Genomic DNA, 18,619 nt, shown 5'->3' on the forward strand with positions numbered 1-18,619 from the left:
GTAGTTGCTATGGTGTATCATCAAGTTAAACAGTTTTATAATTGAAGACAACAACAAATTACACATTCAACTCCTGTAATGTGATGCATTTCTGAGTAAAATTGCCAAAGCACTGACAGAGCCCACTGATCTAATGGCGTTGTTGAGCGCTCCAAATGCAAACTTTGCATGCAACAATCAGGCAGCAATTGACAGCACTCTGATCTAGTGGCATACAGGCATTGTCAGATTGACAGTACTCTAGCCCAATAATGTTGGGGGATCCAGTGGGGGCGGTAGTCATATTTCAGGGTGACCATGCCACTCTTTATCACAACCCTGCTAAAAGCAAGTGGTGCTCGCTGCAGAGCCAAATGGGAGGGGCTAGGCCCCCCCTCGCTGGATCTAGTGGGCGGGGCTTGAAGCGCTATCAAGCGCCACCATGTGTCTGTTAATATTATTGCCAGTTCAACCGTAATGGAAGTAAACGCTTTTGATGCGCAAGATGCTGGCGTAGATAATATTGGCTTATTTTACTCTAATATTTGTCATGATTATGATTGATTTTTTCATCATGGTCAGTATCGTTTCTGTGACAAACGGCATTACGTAAATACTTTTTTTAAATAATGCTTTATTGTCAACAAATAGCATGTACAATTCCATATCCCACTGTATTACGTAAATACTTGATAAGAACATTACTCACACTGTGTTTCTAACACCTTTTTAAATTTTGTATCTATGTAAACTTGTCATATTATTTTCTCCTTATTAGAATAGTTTCCTCACTTTTAAAGTTGCTTTGGATAAAAGCGTATGCTATATGATTATGTAAATGACTAGACTTAGCAGGCAATGTGGAAGCTTACTATCTGTGCACCCCTCTTTAATTTTTGGCCACCGCATTAACGTGTGGGTTATTTATGAACTAAACTAAATCATCTGATTCATTGTAATAAATAATAATAAATAATAAAGTTAGACTAATTTATGTAATCTGCCCATTTTTGTATGTATATGTGAATGCATGAACTCCAACGGGCTGGTTGTAATTTTTTTTATTATGTTGTAAATTTTAATGGAATATTGACTCATGAACTCCAACAGGCTGGTTGTAATTTTTTTTATTATGTTGTAAATTTTAATGGAATATTGACTAATTTTAGACAGACTCAACCTTCATGCTCTGAGATTAGTGAGGAATCCTCTCCAACATTTGGGATAAGATAGATGTAATTTAATAGTCACATACTCCACTGTCCTACAAATGATGTACTGGATTTATTTGTTTCTATTAACCCAAATTAGCAAAATGTGCATCTAAACATAAAATAAATCTTAAATCTAGATAAAATGTCATAATAAGAAGTCATAAAATAATATCATAAATATATTTCAAGAACACAACACTTCTTTCACACAAAATTTTAATGGTATAGCAAGATATAAAATAATAAATATCATAAATATATTTCAAGAACACAACACTTCTTTTCACACAAAATATTAATGAAATTTTACAAAACAAAAATCAATATTTACATTATAGTAACCGTAACCCACTGGTAGATTCACAAATGAGGGTTGTGTAAACAAGACACACGGATATCTCTTTTGTCTCGTATTTCCTGCAAGAATAATTCCATGTCCTCTACTCTCTGAAAAGTGAAAAGGAAGGGAGCCCGAATTTGTTCTTCATCCCTTTCACCTTCATAAAACATGGTGTTTATGAACAAGTCTCGCATTGCGATAGCCAACAAGGCATCATCCTCCTTCATCCTTAAGATCTTTGGCAGTTCAATCTTCCCAGCAAAGTGGTGTTGGTTCTCCTCCACCCACTTACAGGCCAGCTGAATGTTTTTCATCACCGCTGAGTCCTGTGTGCAATATAAGAATTCCAATAATAATGTAATTAATAAGTGCTGCTCATAAACACCTTTATGAAACAGGAAAGTTAAATACATAACCAAGTCAAGCAATACATAAACATTCCCTCTACATACATAGATTCCTGGTGTTGGGGTGATCTCCATGATTTCTGACTCAGGTGGAGTGACTTCCATGTCTTCTGGATTTGGTAGTTCTTGTTCCTGGGTGACTAGTTGTTGGACTTGACTGTGGGAAGTGACAAACATAACAATGTTTTAGACATGCATTGCTTTATTTTTTATATATTGCCTGCATACTGGAAATGCACAGTATGGAGGTTTTAATCTAAAGTATACTTATCAATATCATACCTTGTCAGAGGAAATGTCTGAATTAACTGATAGCACCACCACTTCCTGATTATAGGCATGTCAGACTGATAAAAGATAGCAATTGAAAATCTTAGTCATTTTTTTTTTATTTTGTTGAAAGTGTTCTCGCAGTCCTTTTTGCTTTACAAATAACCATAAATTGATGCCAACTCACCGCAGTAAAATCAAATGGCTTTGAGAGCGTAACATGGAGTGCGTACTAAAAAACAAAACCAAAACTATATTAACAAATGCGGTGTTTAGCACACAGACACAGCTGTACAGCAATTATAAAACCAGTTTTTTGAACATGTATAGGAGAGCATGGCTTAAAGAATGACTTATCAAGAGCAAAGATGCCATTTTTGGCATCAATGCATTGGCATGATAGATGCCGCTTTGCTGTAATATCTGCTACCCTTTGCCTGTGTCTTCGGTTGATATGAACCAGCAAGTTCCTTTGATTTATTTTAATGCCACAGTGTGTGCAAGTCACCCTGACTTGCTGCCGGACACGTACTCTTTTTGTTGACAATGATGCTGGGGATGGAGGTGGTGCTGCTGATGCTGGGGATGGAGGTGGTGCTGCTGATGCTGGGGATGGAGGTGGTGCTGCTGATGCTGGGGATGGAGGTGGTGCTGCTGATGCTGGGGATGGAGGTGGTGCTGCTGATGCTGGGGATGGAGGTGGTGCTGCTGATGCTGGGGATGGAGGTGGTGCTGCTGATGCTGGGGATGGAGGTTGTCCAGATGCTGAATTTTTACACATTTTAAAAAGTGTAATAAGACTATCACGTCTAATTACTGTTGATGTACAGTAACAGCAGTGGAAATGGAAGCGTCAGAGCAAGTTCTACTAGGAAGACTTAATGCTACGTCACATATTACAATTAGATCTAGCCAATCGGCACGCAACACGAGGAATATAAAAGCCCTCTACTCACCCTTCATTGTGTTTGCAGATACTGCCGCTGTCGTTTCCCTCCATCGTTTCTAGCTCAAAGTGTCGCTTGACTTCTTGCCCACATATAGTCAAGTTCATCTCCTGTGAACGATTTCAAGTTTGACATTCCTCTTAAGATGCAAACTACATCGTTGGCATTGCTCTGGCGTCGCGGTGAACGTTCGCGGTCGTTTGGTAGTGTTGCCATAAATACAGGTGTTGGAGTTTTCTCAGCGGAGGATGTGAAACATTGGCGGAGCTTTAGTTCACGTCCGCTGTCATTTCCGAGTGCTTTCCGAGCCGTCGCATCGGCGCTGCTCGCGTCTCAATCAACAAAATATTTCGCCGTACGCTCACGTGAACCTGCACGAATCTGGGCCAGCTGTCGGAAACAAGGCTGCTGGTCTCCTTCGGCATTTCGTCTTCATCACTTCATCAGCCTTCACCATTATAAGTATTATTTTGTTTTATGCACTCCATTTTTTCACAGGCATGTCTGTGTTTGTGCGGGTTGCTGCGCGGTCATTTGGTCCCGAGTTCCGCAGACTCGGGTTGGGGGGCATTTGTTTGCGGTCGATGGGACGCATGAGTGGAATTTGTGCAGTGCACGGATGGTTGTGCGTGCATCTATTGGTCATTGGAGTCTAATATCATCCCATACGCTGTCGCGCGATTGTTTGTGTATCCAGCAGACTAGCCCTGCATAATTAACCTAATTTGAGCCTAGGTTGCATTATGCTTAGTGCAATTGTGAGAAGAACGGCCTCTTGGCTTTCTCACTATGGCCCATCTGGGCGTCTCCATCTGTGGCCCATCTAGGCCTTTTCTCCGCGGCCTTTCTTTGCGGCCTATCGGGGCCTTTTCCCCACTGAGGCCTATCGGGGCCTTTTCCCCACTGAGGCCTATCGGGGCCTTTTCCCCACTGAGGCCTATCGGGGCCTCTATCGATATCTGGCCTATCGGGGCCTCTATCGATATCTGGCCTATCGGGGCCTCTATCGATATCTGGCCTATCGGGGCCTCTATCGATATCTGGCCTATCGGGGCCTCTATCGATATCTGGCCTATCGGGGCCTCTATCGATATCTGGCCTATCGGGGCCTCTATCGATATCTGGCCTATCGGGGCCTCTATCGATATCTGGCCTATCGGGGCCTCTATCGATATCTGGCCTATCGGGGCCTCTATCGATATCTGGCCTATCGGGGCCTCTATCGATATCTGGCCTATCGGGGCCTCTATCGATATCTGGCCTATCGGGGCCTCTATCGATATCTGGCCTATCGGGGCCTCTCTCTTTGAGGCCTCTGTGGCCCATCTCCTCTACTCTATAAGCTAATACTTTAAGATATAATCTGATACATTCTTTAACGCTCGTTGTACATTATGACTAATTAAATCTCATCTTTTCTTTTCTTTTGTCCATATGTTCTAGGATCTTAAGAAATACTTCGTCTGGTGGGTATTTCATTTTCTTCTTTCTTTTCTCTGGATAGACAGCAGGGGATCCTGTCCTCGCAAAAGTATTTTCTGATGCATCTGTGCAGGTTAAACAATTAAATTAAATAAAAACTATGAGTAAATAAAAACACTACACGTGCTAAAATGTAGCAAGGGCGATGGGAAAATGCTAGCACTTCGATAGTTATGCGAAAAAACTAACGCTACCGATTAATGTTTCAGGGGGTCAAAACATAACAATAACATTAATAGTCATGTCGAGACCGCGATAAATGTAAGATTTAGATTTGATATACATCTCAAAGTTCAGTTGATCTTTAAAGTACAGTTTTCTTACCGTGCGATACAGGTTGTACATCAGTTCGAACGGACTCTACCTGCGTGCGCGGCGGTGCATCTGGACCAATGATGTCTCAAGCCCCGCCCACTAGATCCAGCGAGGGGGAGCTAGAGGTCTAGCCCCTCCCATTTGGCTCTGCAGCGAGCACCCTCTCGCTAAAAGTGCCAGTACGTGCGCTCATTGGCGCCCCTTCAGCTGGTGGCGCCCTAGGCGACCACCTAGCTCGCCTATGCCTAGAAACGGCCCTGGTCTCATGCATGACCCAGAGTTCTAAAAACACAGTGCTCAAGTTAAAAGTTAGTAACATGTCTCTAGACCTTGTTTTCTTTCCCACAATCTCACATTTTTGCTTTTAGAAAAGCACACATTTATAGGATGTTTACATGGAAAAACAATAGAAAAGAAGCACAGTAGAATACAAATGGCTGATGCCTAACATTATCCTGTATCTGTGCAGAAGAGGAACGCATCTGATCTGTCTGCGGCAGAGGTTTTGACTCTAGGCCCTCTGGTGTGTGAGTTAGACCCAGCCTGGATTTCCTCTCTGAACCCCGCGACTCTGAACTCCACCCTGCAGGCTCTCGCCTCCTGTCAGTATATCCAGCAACAGCACAGAGAGCATCTGTTCAGACTGCTTACGACCACCTATGGGTAACGGCATGTGCAAAATCACACATAACCCACATTGGCTTCACACAACCCACCTCTGCAGACCTCAGATCCCACATCCCACATTTTGTTTCATTGTTAAAGAGACTGTGCCTGCAGTGGCTTCAAAACAAGTGCATTTTAAACATTTGAAAAATTCCGCACTTTAAACATCATTCTTCTCTAGCCTTAAGTGCAGCAATTAGAGATTTTGCATTGCTGTTAATGATACATGTGTCTTTTTTTTTAACAAGGGACACTACTTTATGGTCAGAGGAAGATTTGAGGGTGCTTGGGCCACTTTTGTTACTTAATGACACTGCCATTGAAAAGCTGCCACCCAAAGTAAGAATCTCAGCAATGCTGTTGACCAGTAGATTATGAAAAAGTAGGATTAAATGTACATAATTTAAAATGTATTTAATGTAAAATGAATTTAATGTTCAAATAATTACAAAAATCAAACAATAAATAATAAATGATTATTTTAATTATTAAATTTGTATTAATATGTAATTGCTATATTATATATATATTTTAAATAATAATTAGAATATAATTCAATATTATACTAATTGTTATAAATATTAGTATTAAGTGTAACATTTTAATAGATTTTTTAAAACATTCTCACAGCTATTTATGTATTTTTATTTTATATATTTTATTTAACAGTAAATAACTATAAAACTATATCTATCTATCAATCATCTATCTATTTTATTTTTTTTTGCTTATGAATAAATAAGTGAATAATTGTTTCCTTAATTTTATTTTAAATGGCCATAATTTTATTATTTATTTCTTTTTAATTTACCCATCCATCCCTCCATTCCGCTCATCTGTCTTGCAGAGCTGGGTAAAGTCATATCTGTCAGACCTGATGGACAGTTTGCCCAGTCAGCCTGTGGTTCCTCCTCCAAAGGAGTTCCGCTCTTGGTTTGATCTCTCTGCACTTCATCGCAAACTTTTTGACCTCAAAACGAGTAGCACACTACAAAACCGCAGGAAGCGTGAAGGTAGGTGTGCCAGAGATTGCATGTGAAACAACCAGAATAATCAATAGAGGAAATGTTAGTGATATCTAACAATATGCCATTTGTATTTCTTTCTTTCTTTCTTTGAAGTGGTGTCCACTCCAATAGAGCCCACGCTCCCATATATTGAGGATCTCAAACAGGGGAATGTATACTGGACTCCCAGCCAGTTCAGTAAAATGACTGTGCAGACTTTCAAAGATGTTGTGCCAACATTAGGAGAGATAACCAACTACAGCACAGAACAACTGGCTGCACTCAGAGCAAAAACTCTGGAGGTACACACAAACACACACACACAAACCCCGCAAGTTAAATTATAATATATACACAATATATATACACAACAGAATCTAAGAAAACCTTTACAGCTTGACTTCAGTAGTCAAAGACAATGTCTATTGTATATGGCAGGCATGGGGGAGTGTGTCCATGTTGAATGAGTCCCAGATTGCTGATCTGGGCTGCATCTGCCAGAGCTTCAGTGCTGAAGAGCTAGGCAACCTCAGCACTGCCTCACTGGACACTCTTGAGACTATGACCACCTGCAACTTTACCCAGACACAGGTAATACAAACACACACATTCAGTCACCAAACAGCATCTAGAATTGATATATAAAACTTGTAGTAAAAATTTTTTTATGAATGAAACATTATTTATTTATTTACTACTGTGCAAAGGTTTGGGGTCAGTAAGAAATTAACTTTTATTCAGCAAGGATGCATTAAATTTATCAAAAGTGACAGTAAAGATGTTTAAGACATCTGAGTTTCACAGTTTATCAACACTGATAATAATATTAGGTGTTTCTTGAGCAGCAAATCAGCATATCAGAATGATTTCTGAAGGATCATGACACTGAAGACTGGAGTAAAGGCTGCTACAAATTTAGCTTTGCCATTACAGGAATGAATTACATTTAAAATAGTTATTTGAAATTGTATTTCACAATATTACTGCTTTTACTGTATTTCTGATCAAATAAATTCAGTCTTAGTTAGCATAAAAGACTTCTTTCAAAAACATTTAAAAATCTTACCAACCCTGAACACTTGAATTCATTTTTTTTAGCATATATTAAATATACACATTTGTATAAAAAATATACAAAAACAAATGAAAATGATGAATTCTGCAGAGGACAGCAGTCTGGCAGGCCTTTGAAGGGGTGGCTGGAATCAACGTTTCTAGATTAGGACAGCTGGAGATGGTGGGTCTGGGACAGTTTATCTGTGGTCTACAACCTGGCCAGATCGATCAGCTCAATCCCCTCAGCTTCAGGTTAGAAACACTTCCACATTCATGGTTATATTCTCAATTTTAAGTATGTTTGTTTACCCTACAGCACAACAAAACTGCTGTGTACAGACCTGGTCATTGTGATTTCCTGTGATGTGTGTGCTTCTCAGGGAGTCAGTAGAGGCGGTGGGCCGTGCTCCTTGTCCTCTGAACATTAGAGAGCATCTGAAGGAAAAGGCAGTGGCTGCGTTTGGAAAATCACACACCTGGACTGAAGCTCAAGTCAGCATTATGGGCAACATTATTGGCGAGTTACAAAGGACACCAAGTGATAAACCTGAATATTTACACGTGACTAGTTCAAGCTTAAAATGTGAGAGCTGCCTTTGTCATTTCATGTGTTTCTAGCTGGTTTAAGTGCTGTCGAGCTGGGAAGTCTAAATTCAACCGTCCTGCCATTCATTCAGCCATCCGCCATCCCTCTAATATCCTCGGATCGCTTAGCTGTAAGTTTAATCTCTTGTTTGCAGACTTTCATGTTTTATTTCTTGCTGCGTATTTTATATTTGACTACTTCTTAAAGGGATTCTTCACCCAAAAAAGAAAATTCTTTCAGCATTAACACCCTCGTGCCGTCGTAGATGACTTTTAGAAAAATAATGTATCTCTGTTGAGTCCACATAATGCAAATGGATGGCTCTCTCAAAGTTGATTATTCAAAAACTGTGAAAAAACTAACACAACAATACTCTATACAATCCCAGTTGATGAATCAATGTCTTCTGACGTGAAACAATTGTGAGAAAAAAAACATGATATAAGTGATTTGGAAGCACAGAGGACCTTCACTTCTCACACAAGTTTCACAAATTCTGAAAGTTGGCCAGATGCAATGGTTTATAGTGTCAAAAGTTAAAATTATTGGTATTTTTCTCTCACACACCCATTGTTTCATTTAAAAAGATACAGTCCACAAGATAAAATAATAGCTGAATTTATAAAAAATTATAATATTCTTATATATATATAAAAAATTATATATAATATATATATATATAATAATAATATTCTTATGAAATTATCCACAACTGTTTTTTTTGTTTAGTGATAGTTGTTCATGAGTCCCTTGTTTGTCCTGAACAGTTAAACTGCCTGCTGTTCTACTGATGCTCCAGAAGGAAAACTATGCATTAACAGCCGGGGGGTGAAAATATTTTGAATTTGAAGATCAGGGTAAATTTAACTTATTTTGTCTTCTGGGAAACATGTAAGTATCTTCTGTAGCCTCTGAAGGGCAGTACTAAATTTAAAAAATATGATATTTTTCACCCCCGGCTTAATGCATGGTTTTTCATTCTGGAGCATCAGTTTGAACCTTCTGTAATTCTTAAGAACACAGTATTAAGAATCACTTTTGAAACTTTTGAACAGGGTAATTTTTATAAATTCAACTATTATTTTCTCTTGTGGACTATATATAAACATCTTTTATGTGAAATATCTTATTCAGGTCAGTACTAAATAAACAATAACATGCATTTTGTATGATCCCTCTTATTTTGGTAAAATAATTAACATTTTGCAGATTCTGAACTTTTGACCTCAACTGTATTGATTCATCAACTAGAGTCATATGGTTTACCGTCATGTTTGCTTTGTGTGGTTTTTGAAGTGTCAACTTTGGAGGTACCATACACTTGCATTATATGAACCCAGAGATTGATTGAGGAGGGTAAGTTAATGATGAGAGAATTTTGGGTGAAGTATCCCTTTAATTGAGTTGCTCTGTAAGAAAAGAAAAAGTGACTCTTGTCATTTGTGATCAGGCACTGTCGGTCAGCCAGTTGAAGGCTTTGGGTCCTGACAATGCTGCCGCAGTAACAGAGGCTCAGCGTTCAAGGCTGAGGGTCAATCAAAAGGCTGCACTGGATGAAGCTGTGGGACTGAAAACTGCACGTACTGAAGTGCCCACTGGAAACTCCACTGGAATCTCCACTGGAATCTCCAGTCCAGGCTCTGGTGGATCAGCCCCACTGCCACTAAAAGGAGGCAAGTGACAGGAAAAGGGTCAGGAAACCTGTTTGGTGATAGTCATCCACAAATTATTCTTAAAGGGGTGGTTAAATGGTTTTTTTTCTGGGCTTGATTGTGTTTATGGGGTGCAGTCTAACATGTGTTAATGCTTAGTTTTTTAAAAAACGCATTATTTTTCACAATTTACCTTTATTCCACACCGCTCTGTCCCTTCTCTGAGAAACGCGCTGATCATTTCCTGCTTGTATGAAGCCCCGCCCTCAGAAATAGGCGATGGGCTCTGATTGGTTAGCTAGCCCAGTGTGTTGTGATTAGTTAGCTTTTAATATACGGTTTTATCCTGATTAAAGCTTTAATACAGTACGGCAACTGCACGCGCGTCCATGTTTAACGCTTCTCATAGCTATATGGAAATAAGTGTATAATTGGAACAGTTCATTGTTGGAGCTGAGCTGAATGAGAGAGAGTGAGAGAGAGAGAGAGATGTAGAGCAGCGGACGCGAGGAACAGTATTAAGAACTGCTACTTTAGAACATTGATTTTGAAACTTGTGAATCCATTAGAATCGTTAGAAGACAGAATCGCAATTCATACATGAATAGATTTTTACGTGCACCTCTAGTTTTCTCTTCCTCTTCTCTAAAGCAGCGCAGCATGGCCTCGCCCCCTTTGCTGCCTTTTCCAGAGGGCAGGGTTTATCTGGGTTTGTTACGTCACGAACCCGGGAAGTAACTTCTTGTAGTCCCTACGAGGCGTTTTTGTAGGCATTTAACTGACAGAATTTTAAAAGACGATATCTCCGTTTGCATTGAACTTTCAGCTTCGTAACTTTGCAGATATTGTTTATGCTCAAACAGCAACATTACACACTAACGTTAAAAAAAGTGAAATCGCAATCAACCACCCCTTTAATAATCTCAATGTGACCCAGAATTATTATATATTTTTTTTTTATTCTACTAAATAATGACCATTACATTTGAATGGATCTTTTATTCGTAAAAAATAATTATAAAACATTTACAAATATGTTTCTCTTCGTACTCCAGGTGCAGCTGTAGAGAGCATGGCAGGATGTGTCCTCCTCATGCAGGCCATTGCACTGCTGTTGTTTGGATACATTCTCTAAGGAGCAGAAGAGTCAAAGGCCATAGGATGCCATGTGTCTGATGGCAGATGCTGATGTATGATCAACCAGCAAACCAGTAGATTTAAGAAATTCTATAATTGCTTTGTTTCGAAACTCCAACAAGTCACTGATTGAGTGATTGAGTGCACATTTAAACTTAGCGATTAGACCATAACCAAAGATAGTACAAGATGGTGAGATGGTGGTTTGATAAAATTTGGGTCTAGCCCATCTTTAACTTATTAAATGTATTTTAGAGAGAAACTATATTTGATAATACTGCTATTTAGGTATTTTCAAATGGACATCTATTATTATTCTATGAGAGACAGTAAACACTGTGTATACTTCATTAAAGTGTATCTAAGATGTAGTTTTATTATCAGTTATTTAATTGCAGTTAAATGTTTGTATTAGTTAGAGGTTGTGTTCTATTTCAAATAATTTATACCCAAACATAAGGGTTAATAAAGATCTGTCTGTACAGAGAGTAAGTGTGAGATTTGAAGTCAAAGCTGACACTTTCACACCCTCATGTGGTGTAGAAGCTAACCATAGCTTCTGATGACCCGAAGTTCATGCCAACCTTTCGTCAGATGCACAAGCCATCTACCTTGTCTTTGTATGCTGTTGTCACATAAAGGGGTTATGTAAATTATTGTAAAGGGGTTATGTAAATTATTCAAAATAGCTATTATACCTCATTTATCATCAAAGAGTTTAAGCTAAATGAAACATCTGGTCACTCAAACTCCCAAATGCCATGCAAATATCAAGATATGCAATATACAGTGGGTACGGAAAGTATTCAGACCCCCTTAAATTATTGAAGCCAGTAAGATTTTGTTTTCAAAGAAATGTATACTTTTACTCAGCAAGGACATATTAATTTGATCAAAAGTGACAGTAAAGACATTGCTCTAAAACATTTCCATTTCAAATAAATGCTGTGCTTTAAGAACTATTGATCAAAGAATCCTGAAAAAAATGCACCATGGTTTCCACTAAAATATTAAGCAGCACAACCATTTTCAACATTGATAATAATAAAAAAATATATTTAATCACATTAGAATGATTTCTAAACGATCATGTGACACTGAAGATGGCTGCTGACATTTAAAAAAATATCTTAAAATAGAAGTTATTTTAAATAGTACACCGTAGAAAAAAAAAAGAAATACTTGGTATAAAAAAAAAGATGTAGTTGCCAGAACTTTACTGTAAAAACTACAGTAGCAACATTTTAAGTTTTATGGGACTGAACTTGAAAAAACATTTTTATTATTGATAGGTTTATCAAATGAGTATATACAGTAGACTATAACAAGGCATAGAGTAGTGATTTAGCCATTACAGTTTTTTATTTATCTCAACACAATCCATATGAAACGGCCAGAAAAATTCAGGAGGTTACAGTAAAACAAATCTATACTAATCATCTTTAAAAAGAAAACAAGTAGACAAGATATGTAAGGCACCAATAAAACATAATTCCAGCGCAAACATAAAAATAACTCTTTCAAATCATCTGCAGCCTTTAACAGTAATCTTAACCTTAGACTAAATGAAGGCACTTTTTTGTTCTCATTCTAAAGATCAGCAAGTTTCCTGATTTTAATGCCTCTGTGGAAACACAAATAGAAGAAATACAAACATTAAACATAAAAATAATTCAAGCACAAAGGAGTCACCTGATTTGGGAGCATTTGGCTGTGCTAAACTATTAGTAATTACAGTATTTTATCTATATAAGCAGCTGCATTTTGCATTAGAGAAAACGGACTGTTGTACAATGGAATCAGTAGGCACAGGAATTTAGCAGGGCTGGTAAACGTGTGTATGACACTCTCTCAATATGATGCTCAGTGTCTCTCAACCTCTCAGATTAATTAACAGCTAGTAGCAATCACTTTTTAGGTTGATCAAACCTAATCATTCCTCTATAGTATTACTTGTCTCCTCTTCTGTGTTTTTATGAAACTTGTCTAGCAGAGTTACTACATGTTATTACAAACATGTATTGCCCTGATGCAGTGTATTTCTCTAGTTTTTAGGTGAGAATGTGGAGTGTTAAAAGCCTGTGACAAACCCAAATGTTTATAATTTGTAGACTTTCAATTACATACACGCTTTATGCTGAATCTTACAGAAACACCCCAAAAATAAATACAAGAAATTATATTTTGCATTAAGAAATTGAAATCTACCTGAATGAAATTAAATATTACAATTAAGTAAATGTTCTCACAAAAACAGTCTTTATCTTAATCTTAACATTTTACTTTTGAGATTTTCTGTAATTAGATATTCATTAACGTAATACAATAATTTGTTATTGGTTAATTTATTATCTGTGATGCTGTAGTTTTTTTTATTTAAATCGGCATAAAGGGCTATAAATTATATAAATAAATTAAAAATGTTTTTTATATACATTTTAAGCATTACAGTAATGAGAATTGGTGTGCTTAATTAAAATCGAAAAGTCACAAAGTAAAATAAATATCACAAAAAAATCAATTATGCTTCATTTTCTTTAAGGAAAACATAATTTCTTGTTTTTTGTTGTTGATTTTGGGGTGACATGTTCTTGACAGGTTTCATGAGTCTCACCCTTTCCTGTCTCTCTACGCTGGTTTGTCTGTTTTGTATGCGGTGATGAAGGCCATGCCGTGAGTTCTGAAGTGTGTATTAAGATCAGCAGGTTTGCTAAAGTAACGTCCACACACCTTACAGGTGTGCTTACCTTCCCCATCCTCCGCCTGTGTCCCCCCTACACTCGAGGGTGACCCTGGGGACCCTGCTGCAACTGCGGAGTCAGAGGTCACAGAATTTGAACCAGTGACAGGAGACGCCTCGGCGTGCTCGGAGCGGGAATCACGCACGCGATGGCTGATGAAGAGATGCCTGCTGAGAGAGGAGGAGGATGCGAAACACGCACCGCACTGCTGACACTGAAAGCTGCTGCCCCCGTCACGGTGACAAACAATATGCTGGAGAAACTCTTCTCTGTGCTCTGTGGTAAAACCACACGGCATGCAGTGGAATCCTGCGGCTTCCTGCTCCTCAGCTGCAGCTCCTCTGCCAGGCCTGGTCAGGCTGCTCTCGGCCAATTGGCTTTCTGCTTCAACTGAGGCCCCGCCCAAAGTGCCAGGACCACCATCATGCTCAGACGAGCTGTCAGCTGCATCTGTGATACGAGGAACTGCCTGAAAGTGAGAGAGACACACTGAAAGCGACTTACTGTGCCAAAACTACAGGAAGTCGTTCACTTTCAATGAGCTTTACTATGGTTAAATTGTGTCCAGTTACTTGATAAAGTTGTAAAAAGTTTGACTTTATGTTTGAGAAATTTGAATTTGTTTCATAATTGATTCATTTTGAGAGAACGGAATCAACACTGAACTGACTTCAAGCTTCTGAAGAGCTGCTTGTCACTAAATTTCATAATTTACAAACTAAACTGAACCAACACTGAACTGACTGGAGCTGAACAATGACACTACTGTCTTTTTAGAGCAGCTTTACAGCAGAATTTGAATTTTCTCAATTTATGAAGTTTGCAACATTGCTTGTTATTTTCTTGTTTATTATTGTGAAGCTGCTTTGAAACATTTTTGAAATCGGTATTGTACAAAGCGTTCTCTCTCTCTCTCTCTCTCTCTCTCTCTCATATATATATATATGTGACCCTGGAGCACAAAACCAGTCATAAGTAGCACAGGTATATTTGTAGCAATAGCCAACAATACATTGTATGGGTCAAAATTATCGATTTTTCTTTTATGCCAAAAATCATTAGGATATTAAGTAAAGATCATGTTCCATGAAGATATTTTGTAAATTTCCTACCGTAAATATATCAAAACTTAATTTTTGATTAGTAATATGAATTGCTAACTTCATTTGGACAACTTTAAAGGCGATTTTCTCAATATTTTGATTTTTTTGCACCCTCAGATTCCAGATTTTCAAATTTGTTGTATCTCGGCCAAATACTGTCTAAATATTGTCCTATCCTAACAAACCATACATCAATGGAAAGCTTATTTATTCAGCTTTCAGATTATGTATACATCTCAATTTCAAAAAACTTGACCCTTATGACTGGTCCAGGGTCACATACATGATCAGTGAAGAAACGAGGTGTAATTACATTTTCAAAAGCTGAATGTTACGGTGAACTTAAGCAACAAAAATCACTGTCAGGTGATCATGGCTTTGGACGTGTTTTGTTCATCTTAGAGTGTATTTGAGCTCTTACCTGACTCTGTGTGGCTGCTCCTCTGTCTCCTCCATGCTGAGCCTGAATATGTTTCTCAAGAATCAGCTTACTGCTGAAACTCCTCTTCCCACCTGTACAGAGTCTTCATAACAAGAAATGACAGTAAATGCCTTTGAAAATAAGACAAACAAAAAAAGTCATAAAAGAAAAAATGCTGCTGAATATTTTTTACTCACTGGCAATAAAACGCTCTTTTGATGCCTTTGTGCTTGACACGAATGTGGCGTCTTAAACTTGACGATGAAGAGAAGGACCCTTCACAAAGAGTGCATGGAAACTTCTTCAGTTCCTTCCAAAAAAAAAATAAAAAAATCATGATGAAACATTGTTAGTTTAGGTTTGTTGGTTCAGGACAAATTGGAAACCATTCCAATTTAACAAAGAAAAAACTAATTCCAAAATCATTCTAATATCTTGATTTGGTGTTCAAGAATTGTTCTTGTTATTCTCAAAGTTGAAAAGAGTTGTGCTGCTTAATATTTTTGTGAAAACAGTGATAAATTTTTTCAGGATCCTTTGATGCCTAAAAAGTTCAAAAGAACAGCATTTATTTTTTGATTTATTATAACATTACAAATGTCTTTACGGTCACTATCTTTACTGTTCATCAATTTAATGCATCCTTGCTGAATTTGTTTTATTTTTATTTTTTATCTATTGAATAGTAGTGCAGTGTTTCCCATATTGATTTATTTGTGGTGCCTGCCACAATATCAAAACTGACTGCCACAAATAGATTTTCCAAAAAGCTTTGACTTCGTTGAATCAACATGAGCACTACACGTTTCAAAATCGAAACCCGGTGCGGGTGTTTTTATATCACTGTATTTCTGAAGGATGTCATTTGGATGTCATTTTCATTTCAACTTGCATGTAATGTCTGATAAAGCAGCGTTTGTGAGGGGAGCGCTGCTTTGTGTACAGCGTTACCAGGTAAACCGCTAATTCTCACGCTTTAAGCGCCTCCTGCTGGCAGAGAATGAATTTGCATACTGTATATATGCCGCCCGCCACAAATAGAGTGTAAGTCTGTGGGAAACACTGATAGTGTATAAAATACTGACAAATATATTCTTTTTTTTTTGAGGTAGGGGTATTGAAACATTTTGTCAGTGCAAATAATCTCCTTATTGTTGAGTTCTGCCTGATGAAGTCCTGACCTTGCCATGCTGCTCAGACATGTGGGTGATGTAGTTCTCTTTGTCTGTGTAGTGCGTCTGGCACTGTGAGCAGCTCCAACTCTGGAGAGCAGCGTTCCCATCCTCTCTCGCCATTCTTCCTCTGTCCTCATCTTCATCCCGTCCCCACTCCTCCCCATCAGAGCTCTCCATTTTTACCAAGTTGTTCTGTGCTGATGTGTCATAAATGCTAGAGTCCCTATGAGAGTCCTAAAGACAAATTACAATGAGGTCATACACTCATAATGTCAATGAATAGAGCTTATTTTTGTCGAACTAAATAGAAAGCAAACCTTAACATGCTCAAGAAGGGAACCTCTCTGCGTGAATAGCTTGTTACAGTCGGGACATTTAAAGACGTGCATCTTCTGCTTGGCTAAGTGAGTGTCAATATGGACACTGAGCAATGCTTTTTGAGTAAAAACCGTCCGACACATCACACATTTATAGATCTCCCTGTCATAAAAAACAATAGTTATTAGCAACTCAAAAAAAATATGCTAACATTCAAATAATGAATTTTTTGGCTAACTGTTTTTAAAAGGGTTGCTTGACTGCAATTCAAGTTTAACTGCAATTTCCTGTAGCTTCACTTTCAAGGTAGTTTCCCCAACTTACTTGGACTGCCTTGCTGTCTCAGGGAGTTCAGGATGCAGGGAGGCGCAGTGGGCTTCAGCACTAGAGGAAGATTTAAAAGCCATGGGGCAGGAGGGGCATTTATGGAAGACCTCACAGTGAGCCGTCTGCATGTGAGTCTTTACAGCATTCAAACTATTCACTCCACCAAACACCAAATGACAACAAGCACATCTGCAATGAAAATGAGAGAGAATGAGCATTAAACTGCTCTTTTAAAGGGGTCCTATTATGCTCTTTTACAAAGTCTTGATTTTGTTTTGAGGGTGTTGTGTCTCCGACATAGTGATGATAACACTTGTTGCCTTCTCTAGTGCAACTCAACCAGGTCTCGTACACATTCGTCGATATTTGTGATATCACAAATCACGGAAAATATGCGTTTTAGTACAAACGAGTCGTTCGTTGTAGTTTTTGAAAAGTTAAATAAAATATCTCCTTTTGAAGTGGACTTTGAACTTTGTAACTTTGCAGATCTTTTTTTATGCTCAAACAACAATTACAACATTAAGACTAACTAAAGTTGAAAAAGCAACATTACAGACTAACTAAAGTTGAAAAAGTGAAAAAGCATAATAGGACCCCTTTAAAAACAATAGATGAAACAAGGGTTATATTAGTAGTCTGTATGACTAGGTGGTTACCTATATCCAAGGCGCCGTGAGTAGTGGAGGCAGGTTTGATTCAGATGAGTGTTGAGGTCCTGAAACTGACAGGTGACACCACATTCAGGGCAAACCAGCGGAGGGAGCTGCTGATGTAACCGCCGGTGAGCCGCAGCACTACACGAGTTCCACAGCGGCATCAGAGGAGAACACTGCATACAACACTAGAGAGAAATCAAAATGTAATAGTATTAATTAATATTTAAGAAATAGTTCACACAAAAGTTAAAATTTGCTGGCAATTTCCTCACCCTCAGGCCATCCAAGATGTATGTGAGTGTCTTTCTTCGTTGAAAAACTGAGCATTACATCACTTGCTTACCGATGGATCCGAGCTCAAACAGCTGATAAAAACAACGCAATAATCCACTCCAGTCTGTCAATTAACATCTTGGGAAGTGAAAATCTGCGCGTTTATAATAAACAAATCCATCATTAAGACGTTTTAACTTTAAACCATTGTCCTCTAACATCAAAATCCACCAACATATTTGTTAAAATGGTTTTGGACTGATTTCACTTGTAAATGGTGCTTGATCTGTGCATATTTCTCTCCTGATTCAGACGAGACAACTTTTTCACTGGAGAAAGCAATATTATAGATAGAATACTCAATGGAAGCAATGGTTTGAAGTTAAAAAATCTTAATGATTGGTTTGTTTATTGCAAACACACAGCTTTTCACTTCACAAGACAATGAAGACATTAATCGAAAGACTGGAGTTGTGTAGATTATTGTGATGTTTTTATCAGCTGTTTGGACTCTCATTCTGACGGCACCCATTCACTACAGAGG

At 38.2% G+C, this 18,619-nt stretch overlaps 3 protein-coding genes across 3 annotated transcripts in view; 1 reads left to right on the forward strand and 2 right to left on the reverse strand.

Moving 5' to 3' along the window:
- The window catches only part of otoa (otoancorin), a 24,528-nt gene extending 13,150 nt beyond the window's left edge, over window positions 1–11,378 (forward strand). The window contains exons 19-28 of the mRNA XM_016501675.1: window positions 5,424–5,617; window positions 5,869–5,959; window positions 6,468–6,633; window positions 6,742–6,929; window positions 7,066–7,218; window positions 7,793–7,935; window positions 8,064–8,200; window positions 8,302–8,399; window positions 9,720–9,942; window positions 10,977–11,378. Of these exons, the coding sequence (XP_016357161.1) occupies window positions 5,424–5,617; window positions 5,869–5,959; window positions 6,468–6,633; window positions 6,742–6,929; window positions 7,066–7,218; window positions 7,793–7,935; window positions 8,064–8,200; window positions 8,302–8,399; window positions 9,720–9,942; window positions 10,977–11,056 (1,473 nt within the window). The 3' untranslated portion in view covers window positions 11,057–11,378. The remainder of the gene's footprint in view (window positions 1–5,423; window positions 5,618–5,868; window positions 5,960–6,467; window positions 6,634–6,741; window positions 6,930–7,065; window positions 7,219–7,792; window positions 7,936–8,063; window positions 8,201–8,301; window positions 8,400–9,719; window positions 9,943–10,976) is intronic.
- On the reverse strand, window positions 1,511–2,483 carry LOC107700150 (structural maintenance of chromosomes protein 5-like). Its single transcript, XM_016501688.1, has 4 exons — window positions 2,398–2,483; window positions 2,223–2,287; window positions 1,986–2,097; window positions 1,511–1,859 (listed from the first exon to the last, which is right to left on the reverse strand). Exons 2-4 carry the CDS (start codon window positions 2,279–2,281, stop codon window positions 1,554–1,556), a joined length of 477 nt encoding a protein of 158 aa, XP_016357174.1. The 5' UTR covers window positions 2,282–2,287; window positions 2,398–2,483; the 3' UTR covers window positions 1,511–1,553.
- Window positions 11,379–13,457: 2,079 nt separating the features above from the next.
- The window catches only part of znf687a (zinc finger protein 687a), a 13,949-nt gene continuing 8,787 nt past the window's right edge, over window positions 13,458–18,619 (reverse strand). Inside the window, exons 5-11 of the mRNA XM_016501699.1 lie at window positions 17,803–17,987; window positions 17,141–17,332; window positions 16,816–16,978; window positions 16,505–16,732; window positions 15,521–15,633; window positions 15,324–15,426; window positions 13,458–14,268 (exon numbers count right to left, since the gene is read on the reverse strand). Coding sequence (XP_016357185.1) covers window positions 13,687–14,268; window positions 15,324–15,426; window positions 15,521–15,633; window positions 16,505–16,732; window positions 16,816–16,978; window positions 17,141–17,332; window positions 17,803–17,987 — 1,566 coding nt within the window. The 3' untranslated portion in view covers window positions 13,458–13,686. The remainder of the gene's footprint in view (window positions 14,269–15,323; window positions 15,427–15,520; window positions 15,634–16,504; window positions 16,733–16,815; window positions 16,979–17,140; window positions 17,333–17,802; window positions 17,988–18,619) is intronic.

The sequence above is a fragment of the Sinocyclocheilus anshuiensis genome, unplaced genomic scaffold (genome assembly GCF_001515605.1).
Source record: "Sinocyclocheilus anshuiensis isolate Anshui unplaced genomic scaffold, SAMN03320099.WGS_v1.1 scaffold955, whole genome shotgun sequence".
NCBI lineage: Eukaryota > Metazoa > Chordata > Actinopteri > Cypriniformes > Cyprinidae > Sinocyclocheilus > Sinocyclocheilus anshuiensis.